Source organism: Ailuropoda melanoleuca, chromosome 1 (genome assembly GCF_002007445.2).
Source record: "Ailuropoda melanoleuca isolate Jingjing chromosome 1, ASM200744v2, whole genome shotgun sequence".
NCBI classification, from domain to species: Eukaryota; Metazoa; Chordata; class Mammalia; order Carnivora; family Ursidae; genus Ailuropoda; species Ailuropoda melanoleuca.
This window is the reverse complement of record NC_048218.1, coordinates 55,238,054-55,260,996: the sequence shown is the minus strand read 5'-3', so window position 1 is coordinate 55,260,996 and position 22,943 is coordinate 55,238,054. Positions and strand designations below refer to the sequence as shown.

At 40.9% G+C, this 22,943-nt stretch overlaps 1 protein-coding gene across 13 annotated transcripts in view; it reads right to left on the bottom strand.

Moving 5' to 3' along the window:
- The window catches only part of PHLDB2 (pleckstrin homology like domain family B member 2), a 103,279-nt gene that overhangs the window by 36,667 nt on the left and 43,669 nt on the right, over window positions 1–22,943 (bottom strand). For 11 of the 13 annotated variants that reach the window (XM_034658175.1, XM_034658170.1, XM_034658178.1 and 8 more), the window contains exons 4-8: window positions 21,117–21,260; window positions 19,933–20,070; window positions 7,703–7,831; window positions 2,409–2,564; window positions 1,340–1,450 (exon numbers count right to left, since the gene is read on the bottom strand). In XM_034658175.1, the coding sequence (XP_034514066.1) occupies window positions 1,340–1,450; window positions 2,409–2,564; window positions 7,703–7,831; window positions 19,933–20,070; window positions 21,117–21,260 (678 nt within the window). The remainder of the gene's footprint in view (window positions 1–1,339; window positions 1,451–2,408; window positions 2,565–7,702; window positions 7,832–19,932; window positions 20,071–21,116; window positions 21,261–22,943) is intronic. The other 2 variants (XM_034658184.1, XM_011222497.3) reach the window with 1 other exon arrangement.

Sequence of the window (22,943 nt, the reverse complement as noted above, 5' to 3'; positions counted from 1 at the left end):
GGCTGCAGGTAAATTTTAGTGAGCAGGCAAATTCACAAATACAGACTCCATGAATAATGCAGATTAACTATAAATTTTAGCATCAACTTGTCAATTTCTACAAAAAAGTCTGTTGGGATTTTTACTGAGACTAAGATATATCTAGAGATCAATTTGGGAAATACAAATCTTTATACTTATAGACCACAATTTTTAGAATAGAATTATATTTTACATATTCTAATGAGGAAGTGGTATTTGTATGATGGTGATCACCCATTCTAAAAAATCTATCACTAAGAGATTTTCCTCCCTTTTTTGCTGAAACTCCAGAAATTACTTAAATCCTACATATTACACTATCTGATTTAAGCTGTGCCTTTGAATATCATGTGCAAAGGGTGGTGCGGAGGGTAATGGAACCAGAGTGCATCCCCAGAGCAGGAGACAGGGATGGAAAATATAAATCCATTCTGAGATTTCTAGGTGCCAAAGAAGCCAGAGGCAGGGAGCTATCAGGGATCTGTGTGGGCTACATAGGCGTACCTTGAGTGGACTCATAATTCTAAGTGAAGGACCAGTTTTCTCCCCTCTCAACCTAAAAATAGCTAAGTGGCTAAGCTGAGAATATTCTAGCTACATGTCTTCTGGGGGGGCGGAACATGGTCTAGCTTCATCCTTTAGTCCCTCATTCTTTCTCCTGTACCCCATTCTGGGTCCATCTCACATTTTCAGGATCCCCACTGTCACATCCTAGGAAGTGGCCTGCATACAAGGCTCTGTGCTTAGACTAGCCCCATCAACTTTAACTTCTGGTGTCTTAGATCTTAGACTATGTCAGAAAATTAGGCTGCAGTTTGGGCAAAGGGAACCCTTTATGTGCAGCCACATTAGGCGCTGGGCAGATGGGACCACAGCTCCTTTGGTGAGGAAGTCCCTTTGGCCAATGAAGCCAAACTAAACCCAATGTGGCAATTGCCAGGAGGACCCACAGGCAAAAAATTGGAGTTCGACACCACCGCAGCTGATCCAAAATGTTGGATAGCAAAAAAAACAGAATATGTTCTACCTATTTGGCGAAAAAATCTGTTCTTTCAAAAGAAGAAAATCAGGAAATGTTCATAGTTTGAATTTTCATAGCATGGAAAAAGCTTGAGGAAAATGTCCTTGCTGATTTTCTGAATTAGAGTTAATTGTTCACAGAGCATCAGCTTATTAATGTGGAGGATTAATTAAAATGTATTTTAAAAAGCCTTCTTTAAATTATAATGCCGTATTCATTATTAAAATGAAAGAAGCAACCTTTCCCAAGCTGGAACCTGAGTTTTATTGCAACCAATGCTCAAAAGGAAATACTTACTCTTTGCAGCATCATTATTAAATTATTCTTTTCTTTCACAAAATGATCTTGTTCTCTCTGAGCCTGCTGGACAATGTGACTCGCTTGCTTTTTCAATGCAGAAATTTTTTCCTGGAGGAAAAAGATGATCACATACAGACACATGTTAGACAGTCAATGATTTACCAGTATGTCCTGGAAAAGGGAAAAGTCTTTACAACTGGATCAGCAATGACCACATTTTCGTTGGTGGTAGGCAGTGATTATTATCTAGAGACTGTGAGGTAGTCTCTTTGACCTGCCAAGCTGAAGGCTTTTCTCTACCTAAGGCCAATACAGTCCACGTGATTTAAAATCTATTCGAAGAATGCAGAAGTTAACAGGAAATCTTGTTTTAGACTGTAAATGAATCATCTCGGGAGAAGCCTCATGGGAAAAATAACAATGGAAGTTCTTACTTAAGCTGAGAGCTTAAGAAGTCACCTTCTTCATCTCCCTTCCCCTCAATTTTATTGGGTTAGTATAGAACACTGGGATGTGATTCTAAGTGGAACAAAAGCTGAATTCTGGGTTGGGACATCTGGGCGCAGGAGGTGGGCGGAGCCAGCAATGCACATGGCATTTGGTGGGGCTATTTCTAATGGTAATAAGCTATCAGCCAACTTCAAGAACTATGAGCAGTGGAAACCAAAATTGCCAAAGTAGACTTTGTTCACAGAATCACTCTCTATCTATTTACTATGATTGCAAAAGCAAGTAATTTAAAACAAACATCTGAATGTCTGATTTTTCTGTCCCTTGGTTTCTTGGTTTTCACATAAATGAAAAAAATCAGATATTATTCACCAACGGCATCTACGGCATCAAGTATTGACAACTGTAACACATCTCAGTGTATCCAGCTCAGAGCACTGTTTGGTATGTAGATGGCAGTCTCCATAATCTGTCACATGTGACATGTGCTGAAACACAGAGATATTCGGATATAAAGACAGGTAGACAGAGAGCCACATGAATGAATGATTATTCCTGTCACAGAGCGAGAGGCGAATGTGGATTTTTTACACTGAACGACACCTGGCAAAAGTACCTTTCGAGTCACAATGTTCCGCTGATATTCAGCTACTTCACGAAGGAGCTGTTGGGTCAGGTTCTCCTTTTCCTCATCCAGACGGCTCTCACGCTCAAGCTGCTGGAATTCCAGGTCTTCAAAGTGTTTGCTCTCCACATCCAACAGGTCGGCATCCTTTGGAGAAAAGGGAATGAAAACAAGACATACCAGAATGGCTGCAGCCTTCTTAACATGAAGAAAAAAAATATTAAAAGCAAACAGTCCAAACTATCTTTCTAATTACTGAGCTGAGCAGCGTTGGAACACGGTAATCCTCTCTCTGGAGTTAAATCCCGGAGCAGGGACCATGAGAACGGAACTGAAAGGAACTGGGGGTGGGGTGGGGAGAGAAGCATCGGTTGGACTACCAGTTTGAGACTGTTCTGGGGATGTAGGAATTCTTGCTTTAAATCTACTAGGTGATTTTAAAATGGACCCTGAAGTATAAAAAGAATTCAGTCAATAACTAAACATTATCTGCTGACCAAGGTGTGACAGGGTCTCTTGAGAAAACTCCCATTTTCCAAAATTTTCAGATGAAATGAGATTTTAGTATAGAGACCAAATTCAAGATTCCAAAGTTACTGACTATAAAAAAAGACTCACAATTGGGCACACATACAGATTAGACCTATATGATATATATAGGCATGCACGCTCCAATAATTTTTTCGAAAGGAGAAGTCATCGAGAACATTTAGTGGTTGGTATTCTTAAACTAGGCTTCGGTGAATCCCTTCACACTGTTTACAAAGATTTTTACTGGAAGGGTGGAAGCACAGCGTTCATCAGGCACGAAGAGGGTCTCCGATGGTTAAGCACTACTCCTCTGGGAATAATCCCATTTAAGAAAGATCAGAAATCATAAAAATCAGATGGTCTAGGCATTTCCTAACCTAGGAAATGTCTGAAACAGAAGTGAATCTATATCTGTGCAGAGACTAGCGTACGTTGTATAAATGATTCTTTAATTTACATTAAAAAAAAAACCACTTCCTTAATTTTGGAGCCTTTGACAAAACCATAAATGCGGTAGGTATAGAAGCTTTAAAAAACATATGTAATTGGTAAATGATTATTTACGAATATGGCCAAAATGAAACAGCGGCTGGGCTATATGGTTTATAACTCTACATAGGCAAAATAGCCAGGACATGTTCTTTTTTTTTTTCCTCACTCAAAACATCAGAAAGAGTTGGATAAATAAATAGGATAAATTAGATTTATATCAGTTTTTAAACATACCACCCCCTCTTTTGGTTTTTATGTGAGTGATAAATGAGGCCTTTTAATCAAAGGGAATAATACATTCCTGTCTTCTGGAATGAATTTTATTCTGGGGATGATTCACAGAAGGACGATTAGTGACCATGTAATTACCAGCAGCACTACAGCAACAAGATTATTATGTCAACACAGCGGATTCTGAAAGCTTAAGAGCAAGAAAAACAATTTGAAAAACATAGTCAGCACTTCTTCACATTTTTTTNCATTTTTTTTTTTTTTTTTTTTTTTTACAGTTTAATGGGCCAAACAGAAAGTGGTCTTGGTTTCGAGTTTTTGGTGGACATTTCAAGTTTATCGGATATTTTATGCTTATAACTTCTAAAGGAATGAATGAATTTGGCCCAAATCTAGTTACTACTGAAGTAATTAAGAGATAACTCAAGTACTGTGTTTTGAAACAAAATACCTGCAGTCTTGAAATAATACAGCGTGGATCTATTTACTCACGTGGTCATTCACACTCAAGTTTTTAAGGTCTTTCAATAAGCTTGGTTTGTGGCTAAAGATTATTGAGAGAAATAATTTCATAAAACCTTTTTTTTTTTTCAGTTTATAAGTCATTTTTACCGAAAGTGGGTATATTTCTCACAATATGTCCACTATGCTAGTCAGTCACTTACTCTACAACTGGTTAAGAGGCAACATGTGTTATCTTAACCGCATGAAGGTTACAGAGCCGCTAATTTGTTTGTAGTAAATATTTAAACTGTGGCATGAAAATAATAACACGCTGGGTAGGAAAGTTGAAAATTAAAGCTAAGCTTAGCACTCATTTCTGCTGGTATAATCATCTGATCAAGTTGTCCAAACAATTAGAATGTGTGTATATAAACTTGCACTGTGAAAGAAAAACAACTGGGGAGGGGAAAAAAGCTTTGCAAAGATTTTAGATAAGAGTAAGAATTCAGGGGATGGAATCTGGGGGCAGGAGTCATTTAATTGAGCACACAGTAATATATACAGGAAGCTCAAAGTCAAGGGCATGACTAGTTGAATGAAAATTTTAACTAAGCTTCACTCGCTAAAAGGAACATTGCAAATCTCTACCGGTTGGCAAGCTCAAAGGCCAGGCGTCGAAGGACGTAAAACAGTTGTGCTCAAGAAAATTCAATGCTATGCTTTCTTTTTTCCAGTAACTGTTTGAGAATTTATATGGCAGAAGTTTACATGCAGTCCTCTCTGGGTTTTTTGCTTAGCAGAGGGACGGAAGAAGAGAATAGATGTGGTACAAATGACAGGAATAGTCTCATGACAGCTCAAGGCCAACTTTGAAAACAAATTGAAGTGGGGCTCAGGGTTTGTTCGCGTTTCTCCATCTTATGTCCTATAGTCTAACACTTTAACTGCACAGTTTTGGAATTTGGAAAAAGGCAATGGAAATCATTAGTGCATATCTCATATCTCATATATCTCATTTCATACATGAAGACACTGAGACCCACAGAAGTTGCAGGACTTATCCAAAATTAAAGGATAAACTGTAGAACTAGTGAGAAAAAAGTTCTCCTAATTGTTGATATCACCGAATATGTTATTATATATAGTATATATATATTATCTATATATTAAATCAAGAGACTAAAATCAACCATTCAGTGAGTAAATTATCAAAAGCACAAGAAAACTGTTCTAGCCAGGTGTCTCCTCCATTTACTAGTGGAACTTCTCCTGGCAAACAAAAGACTCACTTAGCTTCTGTTTTATTTTCCACAATACTTGCATCCCAGGGACCAATTCGACTGGTGAGCCCACATCAACTGTAAACAACTACTCAGATGAAAGCTGTATTCTGACTCCAAAGCAGGGAATTAGAAGTAAGAAGCCTGGTCATAAATGCATAGTGTTGTGCGCAAAAAAACATTCCATAACTTTAGCTTCAGTACTTGGGATAACACACAGTTTAAGAAAATGGTGTTCTTCCTGTTCATTTATTTTTTATTTTGTATGACTTGTCACCTAATGAAGTTTGTGGTAATAAAATCACCTTTATTGCATCTAGTTTAAATGCCTTTGGGAAAGCTTTGTAATGAAGTGGTATCCTGAAATGTTTGAAGTCTGAAGGGAAATGAGCTGTGGTAACACAGAAGTTCCTACTATGAATGGACTTCTCATGAAATAAGTGAACTTCTTACTGATTAAGCCGTGGGATTGGTGGAGTTACTCTGGTTGTCATCCCTGTAAAATTAGGGGACCTCTTAATACAGGTGAACAGAAGCTACAAGCCAGTTATCTCTTCCAAGGAAAGGGATTTACGATAAGAATTTTACGCTCTGCTTGGAGAGGAAGAGGAAAAGGGTCTTTGCCTTGAAATAGTGGAAGAGGCTGTCTGCATCATTTCCTGTCCTCCTTTTGGACATCCTTACAACCTACATACATTTAGAGATCCCACTGAGGCTGGATTAAGCAATCATTGTTTATATCAATCTGAGTCTCCGTCATCAATAGAATCTACCAATTTTTATTTGCAGCAGTGTTTATAAAGAGTCCAAGCAACAACTGGATAACTAGAGGCACAGAAGAACAAAATGCATAAGTTGCTGCTGACTCTAGATAAAGTACCGTGACCACTGTGTAAAATCTTTAGTAACGAGGAGAAGTTGAGAACCAGCAAACAGAATTAAAAGGCAGTCTCCCAATCTCTTTGATGAACTGGCAAAAACACAAATTACAAATGAAAATAATTTTACAAATACCATTGTTTTCCCAATCATTTTCATCACAAGATTTCCAGAGAATTATGACACTGAGGGACAGGAAGTTTTCTCTTCTTACAGCAAATTCAGCTGTATACAATAAAAGGAGTAAAGAGGAAGAAGCATTGTTGGGACATAGTAAGAAAGTTACTATTTGTTAAAATATTAAAATCGTTATGCTGCCAGTTAACCTGTCTGCCTTTGGTCCTATTTATTAAGATGCTTTCAACCTCTGTAATACACTGAAAAGTTTTAAATGTAATTTTTCATAACCGAATGCTACTGTAAGGTGTCACATGTTTTTGTATTAGAGGCCATCTTAAACACTTCCAAGGGTGGGGCTACCTTAGCTGGTGTTTCAACTTGCCTACTCCCAAGAAGGTCCTGCAGAATCACATGAATGAAGCGAACCTTCTTTTCTAGTCACATGGAATCATGAGTTGTTAGTCACTTAGCACAAATTACTATGACATGACTCTTTTAGAGATCCAAGACTGTTCCCCAGGGTCACGGTTTATTTGGGTTGCTGTTCAGAGCAAACAACCCAGTCGTTAAGAGGCTCTGAAATATTAAGTGGTCTTGCCAGTGTTTGTGAAACTCTCCATCTCGAATCCTCATTTCAGCAGATGACCAGCATGGCCGTGTTAAGCACAGCCAACTTCAACGATCAGAGAATAACCCGATAAAACACACCACAAAGTCCACGCGGCACTAAGCTTTAACAAATGACGAAGCTCGTCTGAGAAGCTGTGGAAGGCATTGCCCTGCACCTTGGGTCTTGGTGTTTGCTGTAGCTGTGCTAATGAGTTCAATGTGACCAAGAGGCAGAAAGAAAAAGAAACACAGTGAGGGATGATGGGAAGCAAATCAGAGAATAGGATAATTTTTGGGCCCAAGTATAAAATCAGGCTGAGGGGAAAAAAAAAATCCAAGGGCAAACAGTACTCATGATACAGCAGAGAATGCAGGGAAAGATGTCAGTTGATTTAAATGCTACAATCTTGGTGTCAGCTGTATGTCACAAAGAACGCCTCTCTTTTGTTACAAAGAACGACTCCAGAACTGGTTTTTCACATTATAAATTAGTGAAGGATTCTAACAAGGAATTGTTTAACTGATCAGCATGAAATAATATATACTGTCAGCATGCATACTTCTATTTAAAAAGTATCTAATGACCAGAACTTATGTAAATTTATACTGTGTGAAGTAGGAAGTCATAGGTAAGTGGAACTTCATTGAAAAAACACCGAAAAACAAAAAACAACTGGTGCATTCCTGTTTGCTACTGACCCTCTTCAGTTGTTGTTGTAATTGTTCCCTCATGGACTCAGGACAATTGTCCAGCTGGGTCTTCTGCTCGGAGTAAATCTCCTGAAGCCTCTCTAGTTTTTCCCTTTCAGCATCAAGCTTTACCTTCTCCTGAAGTTCAGAAATCAGAAAATAGAAGAATAGAAATTACCTTCACACCCGAAGCAGGCGTTAGTGAACATTTCCCAAGGATAACACACACACACACACACACACACACACACACACACACGATATCCTATGCATGTAGAAACACACCTTGTTAGTGACTAAATAAGGGAGTGTAAGTGTAAGTAAAAACAAGGGGGCTCCATTTCCGCATTCTCAAAGCACGGGCCACTTCCCTAAGTACTGGCAATGACCCCCATCCCTCCTTCCTCCCTTCTTCCCTTCCTCCCTTCCTTCCCTCCTGCCACCATGTTATAAAGCAGAAGAAGCTGGTCAACGGTCAACAAAGGACAAAAGAAAGGTCAACCAAATTTATGAGACAGCCTTGCAAAGAGTCCCTTGGCGGAGAACCAGATAGAGGGAAAGCCGGCATTTACCTCAAATACAGTCTTGGTCCAATTTGCTCAAGGCATTTGTTCAGCAAGCTTTGGAAATTATTGTAATTTTGTTCTCAGACCAGAAGCATGCCAGGTATACTAGTCAACACCCTGGTCACCTGAAATAGGTCTAGCTGTTTGGCAAACTTCAAAGCTTAAGCAATTAGAAAATCTGATTCCAAGGCTGAGAGAGCAGGGAAGAAGGCAAGCCTGACAAAGCAGCGAGGGGAGGCATATCACGCAGTTTGGATACACCAACAGGTGACATTTACTGTGGAGATGAAGACTTCTCTACGTTGACTGACATAAAAAATACATGAAACATGGACTGTGGAAAAAAGGAAAGGAGAACACCCAGGTCTCAGAAAATAGAAGAGAAAGGAGGAGATAACACTAAATCCTTCCCCAGTCACACACTCCAAAGGGACCCTGGACATCTCCAGGGTCTACCAGGCAAATCCCGTAATACAGTAATTACCCGGCCTTACATGTCACCTTTTAAATGGAGAAACAATACTTCAACCTGTTTAGTGCTTGTCTTCCCAACCTGTGTGCCCTTTATGATGCTCTGAAGCCTTGAAGTAAATTTTAGACCCGATTCTCCCCTGGCGGAACTCTGTCAGTCTACACAGAAGCTCTTCAGGAGGGGCGCCTGGGGGGCTCAGCCGGTTAAGCGGCTGCCTTCAGCTCAGGCCATGATCCCAGGGTCCTGGGGTCGGGCTCCCTGCTCAACGGGGAGCCTGCTTCTCCCCCTCCCTCTGCCACTCTCCCTGCTCATTCTCTCTCTTACGCTCTCGCAAATGAATAAATAAAATCTTAAAAAAAAGGAAAAAGAAGCGCTTCATGAGGCATTACCACGATTTGACCCTGAGTAAGCACGATGACCGTGACCTCACTCTCCTTGCCTCATTCACTCTAGTGCAGGTAGCAATAAAACTGGCTTCTAAGCTTGATCAGAGAAGGGTTTTTTAAAAGGATGTAGCTCTCAAACAGTCCTATAAAATTATACTTACTATAATTTCTTCAACCAAACGGCCATGATGTCCCGTGTAACCATATCTTTACATTCTTTATAAAAGAGGCTATGGCTTAAATTGAAAACTATAGGACATAAATACCAGTTCACTTAGGTGTCCATTTTTGGCAGAAAATTTTCAAATGTCAAGGGCATTTTAGAAATATGTATTTAGGTTTAGATGTGCATTTTTTCCCTCTCAAAATGATTAAATCTGGAAGCCATAAAACTGAGAATCCTACTTCATATACTGATCTAAAAATGTTTCTGCAGGGGTGCCTGGGTGGCTCAGATGGTTAAGCCTTCAGCTTGGGTCATGATCTCCAGGACCTGGGATCGAGTCCTGAGCCCCTGAGTCCTCGGGCTGCCTGCTCAGTGGGGAGTCTGCTTGCTTCTCCCTCTGCCTCTCCCCTCTGCTCCTCCCCTCTGCCTCTCCCCTCTGCTTGTGCTCTCTCTCTCTGTCTCTCTCAAATGAATAAATAAAATCTTTTAAAAAAAATAAAACTAAAAACAAAAATGTTTCTGCAACTGAAACTTTTGCAGACTATCCAGAAAGTGTCCTCCGTCTTTTCTGGCAAGTGTGCGCCTGGGCAGACCCACACGCAGGAGGTGGAGAGGGGCAATGGCCTGGTCCACGGAGGGAAGGGTCATCACGTGTTCATTCACAGAAAAGCTGAATATACAAGGACCAGACAGATTCAGCCTTTAGTTTCAGAAAGGATCCTTTTTTCCATTTAAGACAGCCAGCAACACAGAACCCCAGTCGTCCTTTGGATAAGAAAAGGTGTTATTTCTTCTGTGCGTGAATCAAAGATTGCCCTATTTACACAGCAAAAGAATTTTATTCAAAAAGAGTTCTATTTCTAGATACTGTATCACTGGATTTTGCAGCAATTCTCGTTCCAAGAAGAAAGTAAAAAAAAAAAAAAAAGAAAGAAAGAAAAAGAAAGAAAGAAAAGAGAACTATCCAATGCCCTTAAATACCAATGTGCAAAACTGTAAAATTTAAAGTTACATTTGACAGAAAACATTGATACAATATATGATTATATGGAAAGGCACTGGCCTGAAACACAGGTCTCAAATCTGAAGAAATAACCAAACTATTCCTATGATGCTCCCCATTTTGTATTACTACTAATAAGCACAGATAACTAATAGCTAATTAAAAGTACCTCATGTTTACATAGTGCCTTCCTTCTGAGGTGCTCAAAATGTTTTGCAATTCCATACCAGGGGGCAGTGAGAAGAACTATGCCAGCAGGCACCACTGGCACCTTCTGCAGCTTCTCTGGTTTACCGGTAATGCTGTGAGCACGACTTGAGTCTCAGAGCAAAAGCTTAGTAGGGCCAAAGTGAGGGCAAAGGAAGTAAAGGGCAAGGATGAAAGGACTAGTGGCAGGTGGGCCTGGCCATCCATCACGGAGGACCAGAGTGGTGATGTCACTCCCGTGCCAGCCAAAAGTTGGCCATCTCAAGCCAGAAAGAAATTAACATTCCTACTTTCTATTTATTGCCCAGAAAGTTTTCAAAGGAAAATTAGCTCTAGGCAACTAGTGAAGTAGGGCTGAAAATATCACCTTCTTCAGCAAAGACAAGTATATGGACAAATTAGATGGCATTTCAGGGTTCAGGGATTCTTGCTTTTGACATGCAAAATATGAAAACTGGCTGTTATTTCCCTCCCCCGGATTTAAACTGGTAAACTCACCTCTTCTAACTACTGTAGGCACAGCAATATTTTCTAAACACCAAATTGGCAGAGAGCATAACTTTTTTTTTAAGGACTCATAAATCTATTTTCAAGAAACGAGTGCATTTAAGTGAATTGTAATGAATTTTAAATTAAATACAATTTAAATTAAATTTTCAATGCATTTATTAAATTTTAGTGAGTAAATTTAATAAATTTCCAATAAATTGAACAGATTTCAGTTTATTGAAAAAATAAGATGACAAGGAATTGGAACACTCCAGGAAAATCCAGATGCACCAGGGGCCATTTCTAAAACCCAGCACAGAATGACTTCACTAGGGACACGGCTGTTCCTGTTAGCAGCGCTCTTGCATTGCTTTGTTGTTACGTACTGGCAAAAGCCAACTGGGTCACAAATGCATTGCCAGATTCTGCCCTTTTTTTATGTTTAAGATTGATGTTCCTACAAAGTATATATGACAAAGGAACATTACTGACAGCAAATTAAAGCAGAAATCAGTATATAAAATCAGGCATCTATTCACTTCCATGGTGAATTGTTTATTCATCCACTCAGTAAATATGTATAAAGGGACAATAAGTAGAAAAAAGAGGGAGCCTGGAAGGCCTCGGTGGCTGTCAGTTAAGTGTCTGCCTTCGGCTTAGGTCATGATCCCAGGTCCCGGGATCGAACCCCTGCATCAGGCTCCCTGCTTAGTGGAGAGCCTGCTTCTCCCTCTCCCTCTGCTGTGCACACACACACTCTCTCTCTAATAAATAAATAAAATCTTAAAAAAAAAAAAGAAAGAAAGAAAGAAAGAAAAGAGGGAGACTGATCACTGTCCTCACGAAGTACAGTCCAGTTAGCTCTGTGGTTCTTAGCCCTGACAGCAAGTTAGAAAAACTGGGTGATCTTTTAAATATACTATTTTCCAAGTTTCCACACAGTCAGACATTCAGGAACAAAAGGCCCTAGCCTTTTAAAAATCCCTCCGTGTTTTCTCATACGCAGCAAGGTTGGGAACCCCTGAATGAGCCACCCAGGATGGTGTGAGAGGCAAAGGCAATTACCAACAATTTGATTTTTTAAATGAAGACACGGGACATTAATACGCAAGGCACCAAAGATGTTCTTCAAACATCTGGCTTAGTGCCTTCACTTCATGGTATAAAAGGCCCTTTTACAAGTGACACCCCAATTGTACAATATTTTACATTCAGATTAAACGCCTCAAGTAAACCAAACAAAAAATGTACTGAGATTCCAATATCCAGTGCATGTTCAGAGAGGAATGATGCATTTCAAGTTCAAAATGACTCTCTTCTAGTCACACAAATGATCAGGAATGTGGATGAGTTTACCCTAAATAACTTGAACCTGTATGCAAGAATTACCAATAATCGTAATGAACTTAATAATCTAAAGCTCATCATGGGACCACTTATCTCGCTGGAAATGTGGCTAGAAGACAATAACATAAGTTTCTCTCTTTTGAGTTACATTCTTGAAGGAAGGAACTGAAATTTAACCTGCTGGCCCAATTTGAATTTCAATATTACACAGAAAATTCCTGAATCCCAGTGAAGACATAATTTTACCACATCCAAGTAATGTTTGGTAAGCAGATGATTCAAGGTTACTCTGAAAAGATGCTTACTCTATTAGTTTGTGGGGCTGCCAGATAAAATAGAGGACGCTCAGTTAAATCTGAATTTCAGATGAATGACAAATGATCTTTTACTGTAAGTATGTCCCAAATAATGCCTAGGGTATAACTATACCAAAATTTATTCTCTGCTTATCTGAAATTCAGATGTACCTGGGCATCCTATATATATAAATATGTGCGGGATATTGAGGATGGGATGTATGGAGGATTTATTTACTTTCTTATTTATTTATTTATTTGCTAAATCTGGCAACTCTATTAGCTTAATAAAGATTCTCTTAAAACTTAAGGCCCATCTTTATAATTTCCAACCTGTTCAGCACAGAACCCAGCACATACTAAGTACTCGGGTGTGTTTCATGAAACACTGGGACTGGGTCAGGTTTGGAGTTGATGCAGTGATATGTTTAAATTCATAGTATCTAGGCCATCATTTCTTTTTTTTTTTTTTAAAGATTTTATTTATTTATTTGACAGAGATAGAGATAGCCAGCGAAAGAGGGAACACAAGCAGGGGGAGTGGGAGAGGAAGAAGCAGGCTCATAGTGGAGGAGCCTGATGTGGGGCTCGATCCCATAATGCCGGGATCACGCCCTGAGCCGAAGGCAGACGCTTAGCTGCTGTGCCACCCAGGCACCCCTAGGCCATCATTTCTAATGGAAGTCGATCCAAAGTCCTTTCCATAGACCCTGAGAATACCTTTCCTTCCAGTTCCTAAACCCTATGGCTTGGGAGGCAGGCAACCTTATGGGTTCACAGATGAGGCAATTGTTTTAGGTCCAAAATCACTTATCTGAAATTCTTAAGGCCAGATGTGTTCCAGATCTCAGAATATTCTGAATTTTATAGAGGTGTCGCAGTTCATATAGCATCTATTAAAAGGCATTTCCAGTAAGGTCTGGGCCAGTACCTACAATCAAACACGTTTCTATTTCTGCAGCTACTTATGAATATTTACACAAGTGTGAATATCAGTTGTAAACCAAAACCAACGAAGTTTTGGTGCTAATCTTACAAACGGTTCCCTCACCTCCCCCACCAAAAAAACCATCAGATTTTAGAATTGCAGAGAAAAGATTATGGACCTGTGTGAACAAAGGCCAGCAAGCTGAGAACGCATTCTCTGCCTGCCTCTACGGAGGCTCATCCTTATGCTTCTTTCTTAGGATTTTTTTCCCCTTTAGCTTTGACATTTTAATTACACAATTGATAGATGTTTAGTGTAGAAAAAAACTGGACAATCAGAACACTCGGGATTTCTATAATCAAACAACCACCAGAAAAAAGAACGCTGATCTGGAATCCTGGTGACTGAATCCCCAAATCCCACGCCATTCTTCCACTTCCTCTAACTAACTTTGAAATGTAAGAAAGAGGCACGGGAAGGGCTGGGTCCCTTCTGAACACTGACTGTGACTTGGCAAACGCTCCGCACTCCAGAAGCATTAACACTTGGCTGAGGAATTCTGGGCCAGGCTCTCTGTCTTCCCCTGGCTCCGAAGGAAGGATGGAGAGGAAGTAACAGGTACTTTGGCAAGATAATAACGGGGAATAAAATTTAACCATTTTAGATACAATGATACATACTTCTTGTAGGAAAATTAGTCAAATAACGTACGGTTTCCCTGTGGCACAAGTTATACGGCATACAGTGTAATTTAAGCTTCGGTTCACACCTTTAAGCCTGTTTAGTTATAAACAAGTACAGGCCAGGATGGCAACAAAATACCATAATCTATCTGTGTGAGGACAGATCCTAAAATAAAGCGTGGTTGGGCTTTATGATGAGCATCTGGGTAACGGAATGACTGCGACAAGACTAGGGACGTGGAGCCCTTCCTTAACCATTTTACTGAATTTCAGTACTATTTCAGGACTATTGACTTTTGTATGCCAAAGAAGCAGAGATGAGGCAAAGATCATCATCATAGAGGAAATTGAAATTCGTCTATAATAAAGTAGAGGAAATTGTGAAACTATTTTTAGTTTGGAATTCTTACTGTGGTCAGAACAAGGCAAAGACAGAAGGAAAAGCTAGATAAACAAAGGCAGGTGTGCACACCTGCTCAGCAGCGGCCCCAGCTGGGCTTCACCATGGGGTAGGGGAGCGGCAAGAAGGGAAGCCAAGTCCACAACCAGGCCTTTGGCAGCCCCGAGCTTCATGGTTCTGGTGGCTTCTTTGCTCTGTCGCCAAGCTCATTAAACTGAATCACTAGGGCAGAGGTTAACAATTCTCTCTCCTTTTACTCACCCCAGGAAAACACATGGCCTCTTTGCTTACTGCCTCATCAAATAAATATCCTCCCTGGATTTAGGTTCGAGTCAGATCCTTACATTTGTTCAGGGTTTACCCACGTTCACAGAGACTCTATTTGTGATGTGGCTACTGTCTAAGCATTTAGCTCAGAGCCACAAGGAAATGGGCTTCTTGATGCTTTTGACTGTGGAACCCATAAGGGCAGAGAAAATCAGCTCAGGGAGCCGTTGCAAAAACGTTCAATAAATATATAATTGAATGTATTGTCTATATTTTATATTGTCTATATTTTATATGTTGTCTACGTTTTATGCTTTTTATATTTTAGATGGTAACATATAATAAGTAGTAGTCATCTATATCATACAGGTTCCCTCCTGTGTCTGAAGATGGAGCGCTCCTATGAAGCCTGGCCGAAGCCGAATGGTGTAAAGTGAAGGAGCAATTACCATTAATTTATATGGTAAAATTGTTAAGCCTTCTCAGACCCCCAGAATCACCTCTCTTAGGCTTTTCTGATACCTTAGGACACATCTTGCTCATCTAACCGATGCACCAAGTAAATGGAGATAAAGCAGATGCTCACAGACACTGGAAGGAAGCCTGGCTGGGGGCTGCTGAGACGCTGCTGTAGTTCCCAGGGAAGGGGCTGGGTGGCGCCACTCCGGCTGCTGGGGCTGCGAGTGCGCGCGCGCGGCGGCACAAAGGCTGAAAGCTCTACACGCGCGCAGGACCTAGGTTCGCTTCTCGCGGCCTTTTTCCATAAAAGCGAAAATCCTCTTCGGATTTCTTGCAGTTAGCGAGAACAGGTGCTAACGGAGGTCTTTCGTAAACGTTAAGTGCCCTACCGTGAACTTTCGAAAAGGGAGTGAGACCTGTATATTAATTTATACCAACTAGGTAAAATAGAACGATAGTTCCCAAATCACATACGAGAAATAGTACCAAAGACTGGCCTCGAGTGCCAAGGAAACAATGTCAATAATTTCACACCAGTATTTGAAATTTGAAGTGTTAGTAAGCCTTCCTCCTGTGGCTCCAAGCCTTGTCTCCAAAAAAGTAGGGCCGGGCTTACAGGATGTGCTGCCGACATCTGCAGTGGCGCTTGCCCGGCAGGGATATCTTTCCAGGTTTTGGTTTTCTCATTCCACAGTTTCTATCTGACAGCAGCAACAGGTGCGTGGAAAAGGAAGCGAGATCCAAAAGGGCAAAGGCCGCTTCCTCCTTCTGTCTTACACTCTGGCTGGGCTGGCAGCGTGACAACGAGCCCCCTGGCATGTGCACTGAAGCACACCAGCCCAGATGGCCTGAACTTGGCAGCACGTAACTCTTGAGCAGGTGTCTGGCTCCGAGTTTCTGCTAAGGCCCCGCCGGGCTCGCTGCTAGCAGGAGATTCAAGGACAGTGTTCCCGAAGCATACTGGGTGGTACTCTAGCCTGTGCTATGAGCCCCGTAAACAGTGGATAGCAGTGCCTTCCTCTATTTCACACGCTAGAGAGGGAAATCCGCATCGAATAAGCCCCAAACAAATCTGAAGTACGAAATGTGATTTGTACAAGGACTCAAAGAACAACAGGGAGAACATAATCTGAACTGGAAGGGTCTGAAAGGGCTTTTCTGAAAAGCTAACAATGAACCTACGCCCTGAAAGATAGAACCAACAAGATATGGAATATGGGAAGGGAATTCCAGGCGCGGGAAACAGATCTGCAAGGAAACAGATCTGGCAGGAGGTGGGGGGAGGATGGCTCTTTAAACAAATAGAAAGAAGGTCCCCATGCACATCGGGTGAAGGAGGGGGGAGTGATGAAGGGCCACGATATAAATATATAAAACTTATATAAAATAGGGTGGAACACAAATCAGAGTGATAGGATCTAATTTATATATTTTTAAAAATCGCTCTGGCTGCTGTGAAGAGAATGAAATAAAGGGAAGCAAATGGAAATGGAAGTAAAGAAGAGATTCTGATGGTTTAGAGGAGAATGCTGTTAGTGGAGATGCAGAGAAGCTGAAGTGCTTGAGCGCTCTTCATGCGAGGGGGAGGGAGGAAGAAGTGTCAAGATCGACTTCCGGGTTGCCAGTTGCACATAGAGGTGGCTGGAGATGCCATCTCCTGCCCTGGGAAAACTGGAGGAAGAACAGGATTGGCGGGTGGGAGGCGTGTGTAAGACAAGGGGAAGGAGAAGCTCAAGGATTCGTTAGGAGAGTTGAGTAGGCAGTAGCTGTGAAATGTTGAGTGCAGACGTCAGGTAGGCTACAGGATATGAGTCAGAAGTTCGGGAAAGTGTTGTAGGCTAAAGACATACACTCGACTGTCACCAGCATTTACAGGTCATGGGGAGCCATGGCTGTAAGAGAATGCGAGGATACAAGAGGAGAGGGCTCAGGTCAGAGACAAACACTCTAACAACTGGTTTTACAGAGGCAGAGAACCAAGCAAAGGGAACTCAGTTGGACAAGTCAGAGAGAATGAGTAAGAGAAAGAGAAGGAAAACCAGAAGAGGAGGGACCCAGAGGCCAAGGAGGGGGGCAAGTATGAAGAAAAAGTTTTGTCCCCTGTCTTGAATGTTGCTTAGGAAGTCTGATCACAACAGGACTAAAAACCAGCAGTGGGTCTTTCGTAGTTTTACCAGGGAAGAATCTGATGGAGAAGTGGGGGCCTAAGCCTACTGGAGTTGTTGGGTGGGTGGTAACTAGGAACTGAGGAAGAGGGCTCATAGTGTAGGAAGAACACTGTTTGAAAAGCATGGCTATGATGAAAAGAAACGAGATAAAGCAATAGCTGGAAGGTAGTTTGTTTTTAAATAATAATAACACGTAAAAATAGTGTTGGCATGTTGGCAGTCAAAGTCCAGTAAAGAGGGAGAAGGCTGGGCGAGTGGGGTACAGAAGAGCTGACCTGGAGACGGTGGGATGGGATGATACTTATCTTTGCGGGGTTGCAGGGGGAGAACCCTCCTTAGTGGTGAAGGGATGGGATACATCTGATTTCTCAGGGAAGTAGGTGATGAGGTCATTTCAGTAGGAGGAAAATGGACCAGAGGTTTGAAGAGAGTAAAAGTGTGAAACAACCATGTCATGAAACGGTATAAGTTTATCTGAAAAACACAGTAATGCCGCCAAGCAGTATTGCGTCTCTATTTGAGCTTGGTCATCAAAAATCTGTATAACATCATCTAGCCCAGTCTGTTTCCACTACCCTCATCCTTCTCTGGAATCTCTCACCCAAAGCCAGTTTCTGCCATTTTTCACACCATGATGACAGATAATAATCCCACTTTCTAAGACCAATAAATCCCATAACAGCTGCATGAGCCAGTCCTATATGTCAAGCCCCCACTGTCCCCTCTCCTATGCACGTCCTCTGTCAAGCTTACCAAAACAATAATAGGAAGGATGGAGGTGGCCTCTTTTCTTGTTTCTGCCCATGTACCTGGAGTTCCACCTCTCCTTTAGGTCCACAGAATATAACACGACTTTCCCTGGGAGGTGGGATTAAGCATTGACATGACTTGCTTCGCTTTTGTGTCTCATGCTAACGACGGAGACTGATAGAATTTGCAGGCCATGCCGTGTGTGGGCTACACAAAGATAAATAACTCCATGGATGAGGAAAGCAGAAAGGCTCGTAAAGAACATGATACCCATTCCTCTGTCCCACAAGTTTTCCAGTAGGACATAAAAATAAATACTAATAAGTACCTCAGACAAAGACATCTAATGCTTCCCACGGTTTCTTGCTGTATCGGTGCAGAATCTTGGAAAACCAGAATCGCCCTCTACTGCAGATCTAGACAATCGATCCTTTGACTTGGCTTTGAGCTTTTAAAGAAAAATATACCAACTACCCAAATGGATTCTTTACTATTTCAAAGTCTGGAGCTTGAAGGAACATACATTAAACTTAATGTGAAAAAGCTGGGTAGTTAATCTTGACAAGCAGGCAACCAAGAAATTGATGTGTAGCTGTTAGTCTGACATCAATTTCTGACAATATCACTTTGAGCTCATTCCCTGGCACCAAGATCAAATGCCCTTATTTATAGGTCTCAAACAAAGAAGAGCCTAAAAAGGAAGCCACATTCAGCAGAAATCCTTTCCATATATTACCCACTAGAACTTATTCAAACTGATTTTTTTCTTTTTCTCAGTTTAGTGGAGAAGATGGTAAGCTAGGAAGAATGTGTTCAAGTGTGCTCGCTTTTTCCTTCCGAAACTGGAATCTCATTTTTTAAATTTTAGGTTTAGTTTAGCTGTAACTAACTCAGAATGTGGGAGAAGAGTAAGGAAAATATTTCCCAGAGGAAATAAACAAACAGATAAACAAAAAACTCAACGGCTACCCCGAATTCTAAAAACTGCATGTAATTTTTCCCACTTTCCCTAGTAGATATCAGCTAACATTCAGGTTGTGGCCTGAAATGTATGAATGAGACCTTTTCCAAGGTAAGTGTCAACTGTGTTTCATGGATATATTCCACTTGGCAGTGTATGAGGATTCCCTGACAACTCCAATACATTTGTCAAAGAGCAGTGCTCTTGCATTGAAGACAATGGCAAGGCAGGACAGGTGAGATGAATGGTTCCCATTCAAATTTTTAATAAACAGAAAAATGAAAAAGAAAAAGGCAACCATATTTGCATATGTTTAAGTCATCCGTGCACGATGCCAGTGGTTAAGAATAAACTTCTTATGCTAAAATCAATCTTTAAAAAACACAGAACAATCAGAAGGGCAGAAAGCCTGTTGGGAAAAAAGCAACTCACTCATCTCAAGTAGGTTAAGCTGCCATGAATATCAGCTCAAAAGTTCTATGGGCTCTACTCCCTTAGCATGCAAGGCTCGGTCCCCAACAGTTCTTTGTGAAGAACTTACCTCAACCTAAGACTGTCCTCTAGTACCACTGTCTCCAGGAACATGACACGCAAATCCCAAACCGTGGGAATTCATACAACATTTAAATTCGACCAAATGGAGCTACCATATTGTTTGTAAAAACTGCATTCAAATATGCTTTTCTTTTACCTTGGTCTTTTCACCAACAATGTTCTTTTCCAGTTCTGCTATTTTTCGATTTAGATGATCCAAAATTTCCTTCTCTTTCATAAGTTCAGTTGCTTCAGATTTCTGTTCTCCGTCCAAAAGAGCACATTCCATATCCAACTGAGGGCACAAAACAATGCTCAGAGGTGTTTCACCTTCGGAGAGAGTCTCAACTGCCCACGTTAGAGGTGCATTTTTACCAGCCACAAATTTCAAAAAGTACTAGGGTATCAGCCAGACTGTGAGGTCTAGCGAACACTCTGGAGAGTCCAGGTGAGTCCTATATAAGGAAGCTGGACAGCCCACGATACATTCACTAAGAAATCTACCTATCTTAATTTTTCTACTTCAACTCCTTTTCTGCTAACTTGTCAATAATATTTTGCCTATTTGCTCAGATTCAGGCTCAAGCTCAAACCATCTTGGGAGCAGCTGTGTCCGTCTTTGTTTGTCCACAGAGCTTGGGAAGTGAAATTTACACCCGGCCCAGCAGGCAAGTGATGTAGTCTTTGCAATGCCAGCAGGAGGGACGTCCAGGGTCCGTGCATAAGATGACAGGTGAGCGGTCCCCTTCCACTTATAGCTATCTGCATCATCTGTGAGTATACACATGCTAGGTGGAATCATTTGCTCCTTTTTGCTCCGTGGAGACAGTATGAAAATTGCTCCTTTCCCCTATAATAGTAATAGACTATGTGTCTGTCTCCTCTCTGGTTTGCAAATCTCTAGAAAGCTAGGTCTATGTTTGCTTCATATATAAGTCCCCCTATAGTGCAACATGATGTCCAACTCATAGTAAGCATACTCAGGAAATGTCTGTTGGATTTCAACTTGGACTCCTAAATATACGGGACCTCAGCTGACAGATCCGTAGCAAGTCAGAGAGCATACACTAGTTAAGATAAAATTCGTTATACCCAAAGTACACCAAAAATGGCTTCATGTTTGTCTCATCTGACTTAAAAAAAAAAAGGGAAAAAAAGAACTTAAAAAAAAAAAAAAAAGGTATTTTGACCCATACATGGACCCACTGGAAAAAAAAAAAATTAACTCATGTTGATTTCTATGTATTCTGCTCAAAGCCTATGCCTTAATAGTTAGTAATATTTTTAAGCAAAAGGAAAGTGAGAAAAGAGAGGGGTAAAAAGTCAACTGCTGGTTTATACCTCTCTGGAAGATTCATCCATCTGGTCATTGATATCTTTGATTTTTTGTTCAAGTTCCTCGAGGTTATTTAGAATTGCTATCCGGGTCTCTTCCATTGCTGCCAACTCCTGAATCCTTTGTTCCTCGTTTATACCGTCTGGGGTCTGCAATTAAGCAACACAGAAAAGGGCTATTCACACTTCAATTCCAGGATCTCCCAATTTATAAACCAGTAGGAAGTCTCATGTTCCACAGTCTCAGTGCCTCTTTGCATTCCGAAAGCACCCTTGTGATTGGTCTGTTGCAACTCTGCATTTTCCCACAAATCCTCAGCAGCGAGGTTCTTAAGCCAGCTCATACAAACCAACTTAAATTCACCCATTCATATTCTTTTAAAGCTGAAATAACTAAGTTTGTACAGATAAGGAAGTTGTGGTCCATAGAGATTGCAGTGACTTCTCTAAGGTCATAGAGAAAGGCACAGCAAAGGATGAGAAGCTAGACAGGACTTTCGACATCTTCCTCAGGGATCTCTCGGGCATGGTGCTACCTTCACTCCAAACTCCATATTCTCTCCCCTCTCCGAGTGAACACAGCTCCTACAATGGTTTCCCGAATCTCTAGCCATACTCCTGGGTCCCACCACTAGGGTTATCTGCACGAATGGACATTCATGCTTCTTTGTCTCCTTTCCAACACACAGTGGAAAAGCGAGGGCACGGTACGCGTGGCCCCTCTCACCGCAATGTTCCAGAAAGTGAATAATCAGGACAATACAGGCCTTATTACTGTGGTGACTCCCAAAATGTCTTACTATGAAGTTAATTCATGTTTCACTTCTTGTGTTCGCACATTACTTACTGTCTTTATCCTACAGGACCTTCTTCCTATATAATGTTTAAGACACTAACTGGGCCAATGGGCTTTTGTGACACAAAACAGGACACTGGTCATCATTCATAAAGTCATTTCACAGAAAAAAACTTGAGTTCCTTGGCATACTTACACCCCTGAACAGAGTGATGACAGGTGCCCAGGGAACAAAGGAATATTCGGGATCATAAACACACCCGAAATGGGACCACCAATTGTTTTAAGAAGACAGTATAGTGAATTGAAAATCACCTCTTCTTTCTGCAATTTCAGGTTAGTTATCTTAAATATTGCCTGGTAGAGATTGGCCTTTCTGTAAGTTAAGGGATGCTGGGGTATTGGTACATTATTAATCAATTTTTATCTCTCTTTGAAAAAGAAGTAATTTCCTTGCATTAGTAAGTCAGCCATGAAACAATTCCACAATTGGACATTGAACACAGCCACCTCGAAAAGTAAATTATTGAAGCTTACTCATCAGTCAGTGTCAAGAATATTCATATTAACCAAAGAAATCATTAACACTTATTATGCCACACGAAGTTCATTTAATTGATTCAATGACCTTGAAAATAAGTTCAAGAAGAGAGCTAGCATGTGGCATTCTTTACTCGTATTCTTTATTCTTTACCCTACTTCACTGCCCCTGAAGGAGATTCAACAACTGAGATGTCACAGTATCTCAGGGTGATTAGCAAAGGTACACAGGCCTTCCAAGCTTTGACATTTAGACTTTTAATTGCCATCTTAAATGCAGTATCTTGCCAATGAATAAAACAACTGTTGACCTTTTTATCACAATGAATCTCATTGTCTAATATTCAGGTGCCTGTTTCAGGGCGTGAGGAAGGCCTGTAACAGTGAATGGCATTCCCAAATGCCTGACGTGTAATCCTAGCAGGAAAGGCCCAAGAAGGCCAGTATCCTGTTGGGTCAACATTTCATATTAGGTTTCAACTGCCAACATGGTTTAA